The sequence below is a fragment of the Vigna unguiculata genome, chromosome 6, assembly GCF_004118075.2.
Source record: "Vigna unguiculata cultivar IT97K-499-35 chromosome 6, ASM411807v1, whole genome shotgun sequence".
Classification (NCBI taxonomy): domain Eukaryota; kingdom Viridiplantae; phylum Streptophyta; class Magnoliopsida; order Fabales; family Fabaceae; genus Vigna; species Vigna unguiculata.
Window position 1 is genome coordinate 27,366,005 of NC_040284.1, and position 17,403 is coordinate 27,383,407.

Genomic DNA, 17,403 nt, shown 5'->3' on the forward strand with positions numbered 1-17,403 from the left:
ATTTCATACTCAGTTGGGACCTTATACAGTTGTACACTTGCAGAATCACTCATCTCCAGAAAAAAATAAACACCTAAAGCTCCATCTACTTCCACACACACTAATGAAACCAATTTGAGGGTAAAGTTATTAATTAATGCAACCTCAGTGTATATATATTTCTCTTTCTGAATTGGTGACATAAAGAACAGAAAAGGGATTAAGTGATCCTTGTGTGATCCCTTGTCCCATCATAGGAATTGCATTTAGAAACTGGGCCCTGTAATGAATGAATGAGAAGAGCATAGGTTAATGCTATTATAAGTCATATTTTAATTTTGGAATGAGATTAAAAGAGTTGTTTTTTGGTATTGGTATGTACATAATGTGTATGATTATGTGATTCATAATATGAATATGGTGTGAGTGATTGAGTGAGTGTGGTCCACCAAAAGTTATTATAGGGAAGATGATTCAGTAATACACCTCTATTTTTCATTGGATCACCCAAACATTCCATGAACCGTTGGTCCATTACTTGGTGATTTTATTGACTGCAGAGGAAAGTAGCACCCATTTTAGGTAACCAAAAATCTTCATGTCGGCTTAAGTGATGGGAATTTGTATTTCCATCAGATGAACAATGCCAACATAATCATAATAACAATTATTGTCTATAGGAATTTTATTTATTATTCCCTTCATTCTTTTTCCTTTCTTTAACTTGTTTAATTTTGCATCCCATGTTTTCTTTCTTAACTTAATTCTGAAAATTTTGCAATTTTATCTCTCAATTCCTTTTTCTATTATTCTAACTTAATTGAGTTCTTATCACAAACTTAATTTTTTAATAAATACTCAATTTTTAAAACGTGTTATGGTTTTTGAAATAATAGAAAGATCAATATAACATGATTTTATAAATATTGGAAATGCAGCAATATTGTTTCATTTTATTTTTTTCATAACATGTCATTATTTTGTTAATAAATTAAGGATTTTTTTAACTTTTTAAAAGTTGCAAAATTTCACCGTAAATATGAAAAATTATTTATGTATACAAGTATTAGAAAAAAACTTAATGAAGCTAATTATAAACACATGTATCTTCAATTGAGTTTTTATTAAAAAAAAAATCAAAATTTGATTGATTGAGTTTGTAAATTTAATTTTACCATAAACTAGATTGTTGTTTAAGTGTGTGATTGAATTGGTATCAAATAATTAACATACCATGATTGATGATAGAGATTGGAAATATTTTAAACATCTGGTAATGAGAAATAATTAAAATATTCAAATTTGTAAAATACTTAAAAATTAAATTATATTATCATTTTTTTTGTTTTCTAATAAAAATACATAACAAAATCAAGATAGAAAAAATATCTATGTTAGTTTAGTTAACCAAAATATCAAATAACATAAGTTTTGAAAAACATAACATTTTTTAACACTCAGTAAAATAATTATTTTAGTAAAAATTTAATTAAAAGACTTAAATTAGTAAAAAAAAATTAATGAAGTTAAATTATTACAATTTAAAATAAAAATAGGCCTTCCTACCATTAAAAGAAGAAATATAGGATGGTAGGCATTAGATTCTCCCGACCATAACCAAGTTGTCGTCTTGTTCAACCTGGTCACACTTTCTTCCTCAATAACATGAACTCAAAATTTCTTTATTGTAAATATCCAATTATTAACTATTTAACTAATATTCTAGTTCGAAACTTGTGCTCAATATTTCATAAGAATTCGTGTTAAGATTCAACTCATTATTTTTATTATACTCACAGCTGTCAAACAGGTTAAAAATAATACTTTTTTCCATGTAAATCATCACCAAAATTCTGTTTACAATCGATGTAATGATCTATTTCATCCAAATATTAAGAAAATAAATAGAAGATTTTGTCTTTCATAATATTTAAACTAGATTTTATATTTTTATCATTTGAAAAACCTGCTTTAACTTACTAGCTGCGTTTGATAAACAGGTTTAAAGTAGATTGTACCGTTGCTATAAGTATTTAATAGAAAAAAAAAAGTTTTTAAGTAAATTGTAAGTTTCTAATGTTATTTTAAGATGTATTTAAAAAAAATCACTTTTTTCATATCTTATGTCGTAGTAATCATTAAATGTGTATTTTTCTTTTCTTAAAATAAATTATATTTCATTACACTTTAGGAAATTTCAACCACTATACAAACATAGTTAAAGTTACAAAGTAATTAAGGAAGTGTTTGATGTTAGAGAATTTTGTTATGTTTAAAACTCATGAACTTTAGAAATTTTATTTCTTTCAAAAAGAACTAAACTTCGTTTAGTTATTCCTAAGTACTTCTAGAAATATTTTATAATTTAAAAAAGTAATTTTTTTATTTTAATATAAACTATAACTATTTCCTACATAAAATAAAAGTAACATGATGGTTTTATTGCAGTAAAAGATTTCCTTAACTCTTACTATGGATGACAATGCACAAATCTGCTAGAAAAAAATGTTAAGTGAATGAAGTATTATAAGTAACTTGTTTATTTACTTTTCTTTTTTAGTTCATCAGGAGTTAATTCATTCATCCATGTTCAGTTTATCCAAGAGTAACTTCTTCATTAGTATTTTTTTTTTCAAGTTCAAAATTGTTTATATTTTCAATGGACTTATACTTAGAAATTAGATATTATAAATTAAAAATATTATTTATTTTAAGAAATGAATTTATAAAATTTATTATTTCCATTAATTTAATAAAGTGAAAATAAAGTTATTAAAATTTTGTATCTTAATACTTTAGAGAAGAAAAATATTACCAAACAAATAACTTGTTATGTAGTTTGTGGGTCGTCTGCAAACTTTCATAACATAATAAACATTATACAGGACAAAAAAATTAATCGTATTTATCATAATCATACTGCACTTTCTTTCTAAATAATATGAATTTACAATTTTTACGAGATAAATACGAGACGAACTAAAACTAAATAAACTGACCCACGTTATCATTCCTTCGTATTACCAACTATGTAATGATTTATATCAAAAATAACTACAACCATTAACGACAGAGAAAAACCAAAACATGATGACAAGATATTTATGCTAAGATTTTCATAAACTACAAATTTATCTTGTACCAAATATTTTCGAAGTGTATTATTTATTTTTAAATTTAATTTAAAAATATTTTAAGACTATGTGTAAGCTTAATAATAAAATATAAAATATAAAATATAAAAATTATAATAATTAAACCTAAATATATTTAAAATAATTAATTATAAACAAAAATTACGAGTCTTTAAAATTGAAAATAATTCTAGAACACATCTTTATAAAACAGCATAAAATTAAATTTGATATAAAATATTATTTAAATACATATACATCATTTTATATTTATTGATTAACATAAACTTTTACTAATTCCAAATAATTCAATTATCAACAAATTCCAATAAATTAACTTTTCGGAATCTATTTAACTTTTCAAACATAACGAACTAACTAACTTTTCAGTAGTATCTAGTTTTGCCTTATTTAGTTTTTAATTCTACTCCGTATACAAGTAAGTAACATGATTTATATTAATAATAATATGCACAAAACACCATTCAAAAATATCTTTAGGAAGGTTTCGTCAGACAATTTTTTTGAATACACTGAATATAAATTAGTACAAAAAACTATTAAAATTTTCTTGAGATGTATTAAAATTCTACAATATACTAATAATATTTCCTAATAGAAGAATTGGATTTTTCATTTAATACCCATAGCTAGAATTTGTGTTTAATATATTGAAAAAGTTTGAATAATTTGCATAACACATGAAAATAGTCATTGATGTATGCATACCTTTATACATTAGCATTGAAAAATAAATAAAAAAGAAAGGAAAAAAAAGATAAAATGAAAAGGATAAAAGAATTATTTGGGCAAAGGCATGACAGACAGGTGCAAGACCTCAGAACTGTTTAGTGATTTGGACCTCTCTTGGTTTTGGCGACAAAAACCCTTTGAAATTATTGAATCAAGAAAAAAGTTTTGCTTTACCTTTGACCCCTCTCTCTCTCTCTCTCTCCTTTTTCTCTCTTTCTCTCTCTAAGCTACCACCAGCTCCCTATCTACAGTGCTATCTCTCTCTCTCTGCTAAAGCAACGAAGCTGTGTTCTGATCCTTCAAATTAGGTACTCTTTTGTTCTCTTCTTACTTTCCCTTTCTTCCAATCCCTCACTTCTCATTTACTTTTCGCCATAGCTCTTCAAGTTTAACTCTTTTTTCCATCTGGGTTTCTCTCTCCCTCTTCCGATCTGCTTCAGATTCCACTTTTCCTCTTCAAGATCCATTTTTTATACAATTCTCTCAGGATCACTCTCTTCAACCTGCTTCTGGTAATTTATTTTCCTCTAACCCCAATACCTTTTTTTTTTCTCTCCAAAATATGGTTTTTCCCGTTTTTGCCGGCAAATTTGACCTTTTTACTTTACTCTTCTCTTGGTCTTCTAAGTCCAACCCTTTCATCTTCTTCTCTGATTTTTTTTTTCTGTTTTTTGGTTGATTCTTGTCTTGTTGGTGTTCAGTGACTGTTCTGCTTCACTAATTGGATCGTGCTTTGCATGCAGCTTTGCTAGGGATGTAGATATATGGTATCTCTTCTTTTTAAAATTGGTCTTAGGGTTATGTCGTCTGTTTGTTCATGGATAATATGGGATGGGGTTCACCTTTCTGCTGCAGTCTGAGGTCTTGGTTGGTTAATTATCTTCTTGTGTTTTGGTTAGGTTGTGATGTACTTGTGCTGTTATGTGTCAAGTGGAGGAACTGTTTTGGTTTTATCTGTTAAAAGGATATATTTGTCTGATTCTGAATGTGAGGAAATTATGTTGTGAATTTATTGATGTTTGAAGTGTTTGTTTTGTGGATTGGTTCATGAATATCTGTTAACACGCACCCGTTAAACTGGCATGGTTTTCATACTGTGGCTTGACGGCTGACTGCTTTTTTGCGATGTTGGTGGCTTTTTTATAGGTTGTTTGTTGTTTTTGGAGAGATAAATGGGTGCTGAGCCACTGGTTTGGTCAATTTGATCTTGATTGAAAGTTTTTAGTATTTCTGATGGACTCAAAAACTAGCTCTAGATCTCTTCCGAAACACCATCAGAAGACGGCTGGAATTCAAACTCTTGAGGCAAAAGACAACTGGTCTTCAGGGAATCCAGCTTCCCTGAAAACAGGGAAAACGGAGCTGGCTGGTCCAGAGGATTTATCCAAGTCTGTAGGGAGCATGTCCAAGCAGAATACTGGGGAAACTGCTGAAAACAAGAAGTTAGGAGTTTCAATCCAAAAGGGGTCTGCCGAATCCTTGAGCAATAAAAGTAGTTCTGGTGCTTCTTCATCTGTTCTAGACAAGGCGGATCGTGCTGTTAATGAGAACATAGGGTCACAGGAAAGCTCCATTGACCAAGACAAAAAGACATCGGAATATGGAAGTGTAAAGAACAGTTCTGTTTCTGCCAAAGTTAGTGATGGGGCGAGCAGTCTTGCAAAGACAAGTGGAAGTGCCAAGATTAGTGACAGAGCTGATTTTGTTGAGAGTGGTAAGAGCAGTATTTACAGAGGAAGCACGAGCAGTGATGTGAGTGATGAGAGTACTTGCAGTAGCTTTAGTAGCAGCATAAACAAACCTCACAAGGCAAATGACTTGAGATGGGAAGCCATTCAAGCAGTTCGAAGTAGAGATGGGGTGTTGGGATTAGGTCACTTTAGACTACTGAAGAGGCTGGGTTGTGGGGATATAGGCAGTGTTTATCTCTCTGAGTTGAGTGGAACTAAATGTTACTTTGCAATGAAGGTAATGGACAAAGGGTCCCTAGCGAGTCGCAAAAAGCTACTTCGTGCTCAGACAGAACGAGAAATCCTGCAGTCTCTTGATCACCCGTTTCTCCCAACTTTGTACACTCATTTTGAAACTGAGAAATTCTCATGTTTGGTAATGGAATTCTGCCCAGGTGGTGACCTCCATACTCTCAGGCAGAAGCAACCAGGGAAGCATTTTCCTGAGCAGGCAGTAAAGTATGTTTAAATTACAATTTAATTTTGGTTCATTCATAATGATTATTATACTCACTGTATTTCTCCTTTAGAGTTTCTCCGTTTTCTTATACTATTTAGTGAAAATTGGATCCGATTTCAGATACAGTGCTTACTGGCTTGTTATTCTACTGGGAAAGAAACTAGATTTGAGTCCTATCAGGGTGTTGTAATTACAACTAAAGCATTTGTCTTTTAATTTCTTTTCAAAATTGTCCCTGGATAAACTCATGTAGGTGGTTGCAGTGGCCTCATCCTTATTTGTGGTTATTGCTCTAATTGCTGCACTATATTTAAACAACCTAATTCTAATGCTTTGATCACTTTATCCTTGTGTCCAGATCCTGGTTTCCATTATACAAACATCTATGACCACTTAATTGCTTAATATGTAAAGAACATCAAATTTTTAGTGTAGAATCTTCCTCTCATGCATGCATGGAAAGTATAGGTGGAGGTTGTGATACGAGTTCTTTAACATGTGGGTTTGCTTGTTTTACTTTTCAAAGGGTTTATGATGCTTCTGGTTGATGTATTCAAGTCCTATATGAAGTCAAATACTGTATTCCAGACAATTTCATATATCAATTGTGGGTTTGATGTCTGCTTTCATTTTTCTAAATGAACACATCAATACATAACCTCAACCATAGTAAAAGTGAATGAATCTTTGAAAGCTTGTTTAAGGTAAGATAACTTAAGTGCAAATTGTAACTGTAATTAGTCATGGTTTAAGGAAAGCTTTTGATTTTCTATCAATTCTTTCAGCTGAAAATGAGATGTCTGAATGCTCCTTAAGCCTCTTAGTCATGGTTTCTTTCCTTTTGGGTACTTTTCCTGGTTTTGGCAGTTATGTTAATATGATTTGATGGTAATCACTGATAATTTCCTTGTAAATTGCAGATTTTATGTAGCAGAGGTCCTTCTGGCTTTGGAGTACCTCCACATGCTTGGGATTGTCTACCGTGACCTTAAGCCAGAAAATGTCCTTGTTAGGGACGACGGACATATTATGCTCTCTGACTTTGATCTTTCCCTCCGATGTGCCGTGAGTCCAACCCTTGTGAAAACCTCATCCACGGATTCTGAGCCTTTAAGAAAGAACCCTGTTTACTGTGTCCAACCTGCATGTATTGAACCACCTTCCTGCATCCAACCATCCTGTGTTGCCCCCACCACATGCTTTTCACCCCGCCTCTTCTCCAGCAAATCAAAGAAAGACCGAAAGCCAAAAACTGAAATTGGCAACCAAGTGAGCCCATTACCTGAGCTGATTGCAGAGCCTACCGATGCTAGGTCCATGTCATTTGTCGGAACTCATGAATACTTGGCACCTGAGATCATCAAGGGTGAAGGTCATGGCAGTGCAGTTGATTGGTGGACTTTTGGGATCTTTCTTTACGAGCTGTTGTTCGGAAAAACTCCTTTCAAGGGATCCGGCAACCGAGCCACACTGTTCAACGTCGTGGGTCAGCCGCTGCGTTTTCCAGAAGCACCTGTTGTGAGTTTTGCAGCAAGAGATCTCATAAGGGGGTTGCTTGTGAAAGAACCCCAGCACAGATTGGCATACAAAAGAGGTGCAACTGAGATAAAGCAACACCCTTTTTTTGAAGGTGTGAACTGGGCATTGATCAGATGTGCTACTCCACCTGAGATCCCAAAGGCTGTGGAGTTTGAGAAGATACCCTCCCCAGCCTCATCAGGTGGTGCTGGTGAAAAGGCTGTTAATCACATGTCAATAGCTAATCAGAAAGGTTCTGATAATTATCTGGAGTTTGATTTCTTCTAGAGGTAGAGACAGACACTATTGATTGCCAATGGTTTCTGTCAAGAGGGGAGGAAGTTTTTTTCAATGTTTCAGAAAACAGACCATGAGGAATTGTATGTTTGTTTTTTGTTGGCTATTTGCAGTTTCATATTTGTATGGCACAATTAATGCATGCCTTCTCTGTCATCTCAAATACAAGTCATATAAAAACAACATTTATTCACTACCAGCCAATGCTGGTGATGATGCTCTAAGCTCCCCAATTGGTAAAATGATAGTGGAGCACATCTGCATCATCCAACATCCTCATTTTAATCTCCACACCATTTCTTTCAAAACAAATGTGAGCTAGCTCCTCCTGATGCTAAAATAATAATATTGCATCACTCATACTTTTATTTTTATTCAGTTTATAATTATTTTTGTAGATATAATAAAATTAAAGAGTGATAATGAAAACAAATGTTGTGTGATAGTCATGCGAAGAAAAACAATTAACATTAAAACATTTCTTAAAATAAATAAAGTTCTGATTCTTAATTTGTATGAATATAGGTTAGACTGTGCTACAATTTAAGTTTTTAATGGCAATTTCATTTTGTTTCGGAACCTTTTCTTACAAATTGCTGCATTGACTACTATAGAGAATGCGGCTTCTACTTTTGAAAAAGAAGTTCTATCTATCAACTTACTTTTTAAAAAGAGCGGAGAAGATTACAAATCAGTTACACTTTTATTCATGTTTATTTTAAATGAGGAGTACAAATATATAAAAAAAACACAAATTCTTAGTAGATTTCAACAAATACTTTGTATTTACTGGTCTAAATATCCAGCTTATACTATCATTCCTCAGCCAAATCCAGCCTCTATTATAGCCCCAATAAATACTTATTGACTTTATTCATTAATTATGTTAACTATACAATACTAATTAATAAATAATGTTTTAATCTCTTAATTTCCACATTAGTATGAATTATTCAAATTACACGCAACCGACAGGAGTATCATTTATGTGTATATATTTCACTAGTACTTGATATATAATTGAATTTTAAAAAAAAACTTGAATTCTATGAAATTTATTATCTTGATTTTGGTAAATATTTTTTTAGTCTTCATATTATTTTTTTTATTTTGAATTAATCCCTTAAAAGTAGTCAGTAAAACACAAAAGAAAAAATAAATTTAAAGGTACTAAAATAAACCAACAAGGACCAAAGCTAAAATAGATCAGAAGTCAAAAAAAGCAAGATTTTAGAAAATAAAAAAATGTAACTTTATTTCAAGAATTAATCCCAAACAATTATGTAAATAGATCATTGAATACTTTAGTTGTTTCAAAAGTCAGAGCAATTTAAAACTAAAACCATTTTTAAGAAATAGTAGATAATTTAAACTACCACTTGGTCAATTGAATTTATGATATTTGATATAAATATTATCTTATCTCAGGCCAGTGATGCATGTGTATTGTAATTTTGAGAGCAACAATTTGAAGTCTCTGCAACCACCACACGTTACAACAACATTAGTATAAAATACTTTCAGCCTAACTCACCACATCATCATGCATCACATGCTCACCACTAATTGCTTGGAATAGACAATTGCCACTTTCAGTAATTACAATTCTCTAATACATACATCTCCATAATGATAATTAGCTCTTTAAACATCAATTATTCACTAATTAATGACATTTTTATGCACCACCTTTTGGTAATACTATATTAAAACAGGGTTATTGATCAAAATCTGGGTCTAAATAGCCATATAGGATTGGACACAAAACGCATAAGAGGAACAAAACCACATGATTCATTCTCTTCATGTGCAACTCCGAAACTGCTAATCATTTCATCTGTCACTTCATTTCCATCGCATATCATTTTAACATCACAGATCTCTGCTGCATTTCTCAGGATCTTATCTGCTATACCATTTCTCCTTCTAGACACGGATTTGCTACTCAGAAAAAAATTAGTGACAGATCAGTAGAAACAATTATTGCTATTAATTTAATTTTAGATTATTGCATGAAATGGTACCTTAAATTAGATTTGGTGATTCCAATCACTAGTTTTCTTATATCATGATCTCTAACTAGTTCTGTTATTGCTTTGGCAACGTTGTCACCCTCTACAACCATCACTTCCACCTTAACCTGCACTTTTTCTTTACATATTAAATTCCATGAAAGTGATATTTTTCAACCATCAAACTGTGTATTGTTTTTGTGTGAGAAAATTTCTTTACCTTTGAATCAAGGCACAAGTCAATGAACTCTTGAAGGAGCAATATTCTCTTGCTTTTCTGTTGAGTCAAGTGAAAGTAAACATACTCTGCATTCACACGATTCCTAGGAAATTTTCCAACTGCCATCAAAGATCAAGCACACAAAGTCATAGCTCAATGAATGGCTTGATTAATCAATGGAAACAAACAACCACTTCATTCATTCGTTGACTTCAGCATTTTAATTAATGAAAATGGTAACAACCAAAATTTTCAACTTTTGAAAAATAACCAAAATTATAGTCTGGACCATGTGATGATGATGAACTATGTAACAGTTTCTCTTAAAGAAGATGATGACTCACATGGGCTTGGGATGAGTCTGATTTGAGGAAAAACGTGTATGAGATAGACAGTGGTAGAGGGTGTGACAGCATGGTTCAAAGTCCATAAAAGGGCTTCCATGCTTGATTCTCCAACGTGGTCTACTGCCACATGAACAACATCTGTGTCGTTGTCGTTGTGAATGTCGAAAGAGAACACACTGCTCTCACAGTCTTCTGATATTGTCTCCAATGACTCCTTCAGATTGATCTCAAATAGCTCCTCTGAATCTTCATTGTTTGCTCCATTGATGCTGCTGTCATAAACTTGGTTTCTCCCGAACCCTATGAACCCGCAAGAACAGCTAAAGGTTTCATCATCGGATTCGTAGTGCACACAATCATGCCTAGTTTCCCCTGACAACATTGGTGTTTTCTACAGTAACAGTTTTACATCAACTTGGTTTGTCTTATGATGAGTTTTGTAGACTCTCTGATAAAAACCTTGGAATTGGATTAGAGTTTCGTTGTGTTAATAAGCATAGCTAAAACGAAACTGCAATGAACAATTTTTTGTCTTTTATATAGACAATAGGTATTTTGTTTTTGAAGTTAATGTTGTTCAAACTAGACAAAATTGTTAAGGGAAAGTTCTATACGAGGATTTAATTCATTTTCATAGTTGACACTTGAACCTAATGTTATTGGAATTGAGTTAAAATAAGTTGAAGTTAGTTGGCATACATTTTCAATGGTATATGTTTTGTTTTGTAATAATAATGAAGGTGCGGAGAGGAGGATTTTTTAATTAGTAAGAAAATGATACGAAGATGAATAGAAAAATTCTTTACAAATATTAAAATATAAATTAATGGAGTTTGTGTTAGGAATCTAAGTGTGAGTCTAAGTCCCACATTGACCAGAAATGAGAAAGTATAGCACTATATAAGAATCAAGACCCATAAACTCATTGCCTTAAGGTTTTGGGTTGAGAGTGCTCAGACAGTTTGGGACATTGATTATAATGGTTATATTAGTAAAATAAACTTCAATATTATGAGTTAGATTTTATTTTTTTAACTTATAATGAGAAATTTTTAATCAAGCATGCAATGCAAGCTTTATTAAGTCATATCATACAATAAGTTCCATCTTATGTAATTGTTCGTTTTCAGCATTGTGACTTAGAAAAACCTCACTGTACAACTTTACTTGTGATTGTATATGTGTGTGGTTGGAATTTAAGTTAATAAATATGTAAAAGAACTATAGCATATAGATTTATTAAAAAGATAAAATGAATCATTTTTTTTTCAAAGTTAAAATCAATTTACATGTTCGGTTATTTTTAAAACTATCTAACTTTAAAAGAAAATTGTGGCGCTTTAAAATAAACAAAAAAACTTCAATAGACTGAAAAGCTAATTCTAATTGAGTCTACGTTTTCTGTTTTTACTAAGTAATATTGTACCAAAAACAATAAAATTAGATTATTTTAGCTATCAAAATTGATGAACTTACCCGTAACCCTAACATGAAACAAATAAATTTTAAATATATGTTTAATTCTTGAAATCAAATTTTGACTTTGTTCTTATAACGTTTTTCTTATTCTTGTGAAATTTAAAATTATTGTTTTTAATCCTTACAAAAACAGAAGTTGATTCTATACTTCTTGTAATATATCTTCTATTTTCCATTCCTTCAAAATTTAAATCACTAATTTTAGTTTTTTAAAGTTCCGTTTAAAATAAACAAAACATCCTTTTTTTAAATAATTTAAAATTTATTTTTAACGATGTTATTTTTGATATCATATCATACTATTGTTAGTCTTCATCATTGAAAATTATCATTTGACTTTTGCTCACAAATAATTAATAAGTGTCACGTTGTATTATAAATAATTGTAGTTTTTAGAGTAACTAAAATCAAAGAATTCTTTTCACCGGAACCAAAATAAATTAAGAACATCTTTAAATAAAAAAAAAATGAAGTCTATAAAACCAAAAAATCAATATAAACAAAAAAATCAGAAAAACTGTGTAGATTAAGACCAGCCCACAAATTGCTGGATAAACCACTAAGTTGTCGACTTGATCAGCTTGAACCAACAATCAAGGGTTAAACACATAATTTTTTTTTTAAGTTGAATAAAAAAAGTTTAACTACCTTTCAATAAAAAAAAATTGAACATATCTTTTAATATTAATATTTTTCCTTACGAACTACTAATTTTAATAAATTCAGATGAAAATGTACTTTAAAATGAATGATATATATATATATATATATATATATATATATATATATATATATATATATATATATATATATATATATATATATATATCCTTTTCATTTTGAAGATAAATTCTCCTATTTTATTTACTCTTCTCCCAGCAAGTGAATTTAACATAATTTTGCCAGTCTCTGGTAAATAAAAAATTCTGAATATATGTAGATTCTTAAACCCAATTCACACCTCTATATAAACAATGGTAGATTCATGAACATTGTTGGTTTTTCAAAGGGTAAAATCTAAAACCAACATTCATTTAGGGAACTATTCCCAATGCTGAAATTCAGTGACTGACACACAGTACTTTTGACTTAAAAGTTGAAACAAACACACGAAACCGATGCATTCTGCTGATGCTTGTTTTTCTGGGACATGGAAGTATCACTGGCAATGGCACCACCTATCTGTTCATTTACTTCTTTTCCATCACACACAATACTCACATTGCAACTTTCTGGAGCATTCTGAACTATCTGATCAACTATGCCACTCCCTTTCCTTGATCTCAATTTTCTGTCCAACCAAAATGTTACAAACACTAAATCATCGATTCTTTTCGGATAAATTAACTGTTTCAAAAATATTGTACTGTACCTTATTTGGGATTTGTTTGCTCCAATCACTAGTTTTCTTATTTGAAGAATGGGAATGAGGTCGATGATAGCCTTTGCAATCAAGTCACTCTCAATCAAGATTGTGTCGACCTTAACCTGTTTGATATTTTGCTTACTTCAAGTCTTGATTTTGGGTGAAATCATTTTAGTTGTAGAATGAGTACCTTGGAAGCAGAACATAGTTGGAGGAATTTGTTAAGGAGTTCTCTTCTCTTGCCTCGTTCTTGGGCCATGTAGCTCTCTACCTGCTCAGGACTCACTTGGTCCTTTGGAATCATTCCCACTCCCACTGTCATAACACAAACACAGTGCCATCTCTCAGACACATTCACAAACTCACAAATGCATATGCTTGCAAAATTCTTATTTGTGGAAAAATTCAACAAACGGGGCTTTGACCTTTTGTCTTAGAATTAGAAATTCACATTACAACTTTAACTTTAGCAGACATTGGATTATCATAAGCCCTCAAAATTGATTCTTGGGAAATACTGAAGAAAACCGAATGGGAGAAAAAAGAAAACATGTTGACCTTTCAAACTGTCAACCATCATCATATACATATCACAGAAGTGATTGATAAATTTTTTGTGGTCTTAAAAAGAGCATGGTGGGTAAGACCTCAACCTCAGAGGTAGGCCAAGGGTGTGAACAACTTGCACCTATATATCTACCATAGAGACAGAAAAGAAAGAATGATTGAAAAAGTATGATCCAAAAACGAAAGAACAAAATAAAGAAAAAAACAAAGAAAAGGGGCATGAGAGATTTGGAAGAAAAGTTACATGGATTTGGAAGGTGTTTGATCTCTGGGAAAACGTGTATGAGATAGAGAATGGTAGATGGAGTGGTGAAGTTGTTGAGAGTCCATGACAAGGCTTCGATGCTGCTGGGACTCTTTCCCACGGCCACATAAACAGTGTCTTCCTCCTCCTTCTTCTCTTGTTCGCTAATGGTAACCAGAGAATCATTGAAGGGCAAGTCTGAAGAGTTATCTTCCTCTATCTCACTCACGGTGCTGTTGCTTCTTCCGTAGCGGTTGTTCTCCGGCTGAAGAGGTGAACGGTGCATGGTGTGAGTTAAGGTTTGAGACATTTATATGAGTGAAGAATTGTTGTTGTGGGTTCTTGGCCTGGGTGAAAGGGCAATAATAGTTATGTTTAGAAGAAAGTTGAAGGTGTAAATGAAGAGAGAAAGTGTGGTGTAAATGAGAGAGAGAAATGTATGGAGTTGAATTAATAGCAGCACCGGCCTCAGAAACAAATTTGAGGGTGTGAAAAGGCATGTGATTCGTAGACTAGGAAATTTAGAGTTTGAATATCAACTTTGACTTTTTTTTTTCTCTAGACCAACCCAAATGTGTTCTATAAGATATTTTGCCACTCAACAGTGTAGTTCTTTTTTTTTTCTTTTTTTTTTCAAATTTATGAATTTAGTTTTTTTTTTAAATATTTAAAAGTTAAGAAGAAGTGGCACTCAATTCATGACTTTATTTTTTATTTTACAGTTGCTAATTAAGGACTCTTAGTTCTTTTTAAATTAAAATTTTGCTCAACAACTCTAGGGGGAAATAAAAAATAATTACAAAGAAACATTTAGGTGCTTAAAATTTGACTTAACATATTGAGTCCGGGAAAAGTTGGCTTTTATTAGCCAAATTTCGTTAATTGAATAGTTAAAAGGCTAATTTTTTTTGGATTATTTAAAATGGATTTGATATCTATAGTTCTAATTTAGTTAAATAGATACATGAGTATATTTTGAATTTTGTGATGTTTGTAATCAGATATTTCATTAGCATTGAATTTAAAAATGCACTCCAAATGACAATTATGTAGGTGGTAAAAAGTCTGCTTGAAGTTTAACATATATTAAAAAGTAGTAGTGATTTTCAAATGTGAGATTTGATTATTTTATAATTTAAATTATAAATAAATTTTTTATTAATTAAGTTTCATTTTATAAAGACTATTATTTTTTAAAAAGAAAAATTCTAAAGATTCTTTTTTATTTTCTTTTTATGTCTTTAACCTTATCTTCATCTATTTGAAAGTGAAAGCTCATAGAAGGGATCTTTGAAAAAAATTCTTCACACCCATTTGATCAGAACTCAAAATAGAGTAAACTCACATTTGTTTTTTTAGTTAGTCTACTGTTTTGAGTTGCATGTGACTCTTTTGTGTATGCATATGACTCAAAATATGTCAAATTGAATATTTGTATGTTTGTGATCATAAAGATGTGTTATGATCTTTGATAATATTTTACTAGAGTTGCAAGAGTAACATTTGAGTTAGGACTTTTACTCAAGGTAAGAGAAATTAATTTAATTATATAAATTGATTTATGATTTTTGCTCAATAAAGGAATTGTGATGAGAAATTGAAATTGTTGCTAATGTCTGAAGTGTATGTTGGTCTTGTGTATTGAAATAATAATATTGAATGTTTGAATGAACTAAAACTTGTTAATTGCGAAACTGATTAGTTACAGTGAGGATTGTTCAATTTGCTTTATTTGAAGTTTATTTTGAACTAAACAATGACATCTTTGAACTAAGAAAAATATAATATGAGAACTTCATTATAAATCCTAAGAATGAGTGGACTTATATTATTATATTAATACTTTTTTTCCTTATTAATAATATATTATATATATTATAAAAAGTTAAAAGATTTTAGATGATCTTTTGAAAAACAAAGGTTGTTTACATAAAATCATATCATTCTCAATTATCAATCTCCTTCCTTCCTATTCCTTTTTAGTAGATTGATCTCCTTCATTTTTTTTTCTTGAAGATCCAAAGTCATAGAAATAATTGGTATCAAAGATTCTACCATACAAGTCGATCAATTTCATATTAGGGTAAGTTCAAATTTTCCTCATTTGACAGAACAATTCTTTTTTTTGTTATGCATGCAATTGTCTCTTGTTGCATGTGATTTGTCTGTTTTCTAGATGTATCTTCATCTAGTTGGGGTTCTTAAACCATTGTTCAATCGTTAATTTTAGTCTTTAGGTTGTGAATATATGACAGTTGTAACTAAAGACTTTGTATAAAGGAGAGAACAATAATAGTTTTCCTTAAGGTCAAGGAAATTGATTATTTAAAATTACTTAAAAATAATAATTGATAACCGTATAACTGGGTGAAGTTTGATTCAATTAAATAATGAAGTTTTGGTGATATGTATTATGTTTGGAAATGAGTATATATTTGATTAATAATGAATTATAGAACGATTTTTATGCATTAATGATGATTAGGAATTTCTTTTATTAATACTAAATTTTTAATACTATGGTGATGGTGTTGGTGTGACTGTAATTTTGAAAAAAATCTAGGCTAAATATCTTGAAGAAAATGATTATTGGTGATAAGGATAAATATATGAATTTCTTGTTATAGAATGAGATATTAAGTTGATAAAAGCTCGTATGTTAAGCTAGTATGGGTTTTTTCGAACAAAACTTTAATTTTTGTTTATCTATGCTTTGTTTAGCTTGTAATGATAAGTTTGGTCTTATGTGGCTATTTTCAAAGAAAATACTACTACTTAAGATGTAAAAATGTACTAAAAGGGGAGTCTGAAAGCAAAACTATTTTGACTCAACTAGTATCTCATTGTATAGGATGTGATATTTAAGTGGTGTGAATCGAACGAAACTTCACATCATAAACACTATGATATGAAAAAGGATAGAGCTAGTGAGGTTAACCCAGTCATGTTTGGGTAAGGATGGCAAAAATACCAGTGTTTGTAAGTATCTGCAGATAAAATCTGCGACAGATAGTTGGTACCCACGGGTATTTGTTACTAATGGGTAGGGGGTATTTTAATACCCGCTTATAAACGAGTCAGGTGCGGGTACTATATTATCTGTACTCGCGAGTATTTGTGATTTGCGGATAGCAGATATTTTAATACCCGCTTATAAATGTGAGTATCATACTATTCGTACCCGTAAATACCCGTTACCTGCAAAAAAATAAAATAAAATTAAGATTTTTAATTAAGTTAAATTTAATTAAAATTAAAATTATATTTTATTATTTTAAATTAAATTTATTTTTTATT

The 17,403-nt window shown here is 30.7% G+C and overlaps 3 protein-coding genes across 6 annotated transcripts; 1 reads left to right on the forward strand and 2 right to left on the reverse strand.

Moving 5' to 3' along the window:
* The first annotated feature begins 3,957 nt into the window (after positions 1-3,957).
* Positions 3,958-8,070, forward strand: LOC114186910 (serine/threonine-protein kinase D6PKL2). Of its 4 annotated transcripts, XM_028074984.1 has the most exons (4): positions 4,019-4,174; positions 4,307-4,378; positions 5,013-6,055; positions 6,977-7,862. In XM_028074984.1, exons 3-4 carry the CDS (start codon positions 5,100-5,102, stop codon positions 7,860-7,862), a joined length of 1,842 nt encoding a protein of 613 aa, XP_027930785.1. In that variant the 5' UTR covers positions 4,019-4,174; positions 4,307-4,378; positions 5,013-5,099. The 4 variants fall into 4 exon arrangements, with proteins under 4 accessions (XP_027930784.1, XP_027930785.1, XP_027930783.1 ...); XM_028074983.1 differs by lacking the exon at positions 4,307-4,378 and having other exon boundaries at positions 3,958-4,174; XM_028074982.1 differs by having other exon boundaries at positions 4,167-4,378.
* Positions 8,071-9,300: 1,230 nt separating this feature from the next.
* Positions 9,301-11,030, reverse strand: LOC114189063 (U-box domain-containing protein 35-like). The gene is made up of 4 exons (XM_028077767.1): positions 10,448-11,030; positions 10,104-10,222; positions 9,896-10,011; positions 9,301-9,812 (listed from the first exon to the last, which is right to left on the reverse strand). Exons 1-4 carry the CDS (start codon positions 10,830-10,832, stop codon positions 9,596-9,598), a joined length of 837 nt encoding a protein of 278 aa, XP_027933568.1. The 5' UTR covers positions 10,833-11,030; the 3' UTR covers positions 9,301-9,595.
* Positions 11,031-12,842: 1,812 nt separating this feature from the next.
* Positions 12,843-14,592, reverse strand: LOC114187195 (U-box domain-containing protein 35-like). Its single transcript, XM_028075363.1, has 4 exons — positions 14,107-14,592; positions 13,486-13,610; positions 13,302-13,417; positions 12,843-13,220 (listed from the first exon to the last, which is right to left on the reverse strand). Exons 1-4 carry the CDS (start codon positions 14,414-14,416, stop codon positions 13,019-13,021), a joined length of 753 nt encoding a protein of 250 aa, XP_027931164.1. The 5' UTR covers positions 14,417-14,592; the 3' UTR covers positions 12,843-13,018.
* Positions 14,593-17,403: the final 2,811 nt, after the last annotated feature.

Bases quoted from the DNA above. Each gene is read 5' to 3' on its own strand.
- LOC114187195 (XM_028075363.1), bottom strand. From the start codon at position 14,416: ATGTCTCAAACCTTAACTCACACCATGCACCGTTCACCTCTTCAGCCG. The intron at 13,418-13,485 runs GTACTCATTCTA...AATATCAAACAG, and splicing joins AACTATGTTCTGCTTCCAAG to GTTAAGGTCGACACAATCTT. The intron at 13,221-13,301 runs GTACAGTACAAT...TTGGTTGGACAG, and splicing joins GCAAACAAATCCCAAATAAG to AAAATTGAGATCAAGGAAAG.
- LOC114189063 (XM_028077767.1), bottom strand. From the start codon at position 10,832: ATGTTGTCAGGGGAAACTAGGCATGATTGTGTGCACTACGAATCCGAT. The intron at 10,223-10,447 runs GTGAGTCATCAT...CTTTGATGGCAG, and splicing joins CAGACTCATCCCAAGCCCAT to TTGGAAAATTTCCTAGGAAT. The intron at 9,813-9,895 runs GTACCATTTCAT...TTTTCTGAGTAG, and splicing joins ATCACCAAATCTAATTTAAG to CAAATCCGTGTCTAGAAGGA.
- LOC114186910 (XM_028074983.1), top strand. From the start codon at position 5,100: ATGGACTCAAAAACTAGCTCTAGATCTCTTCCGAAACACCATCAGAAG. The intron at 6,056-6,976 runs GTATGTTTAAAT...TGTAAATTGCAG, and splicing joins TTTCCTGAGCAGGCAGTAAA to ATTTTATGTAGCAGAGGTCC.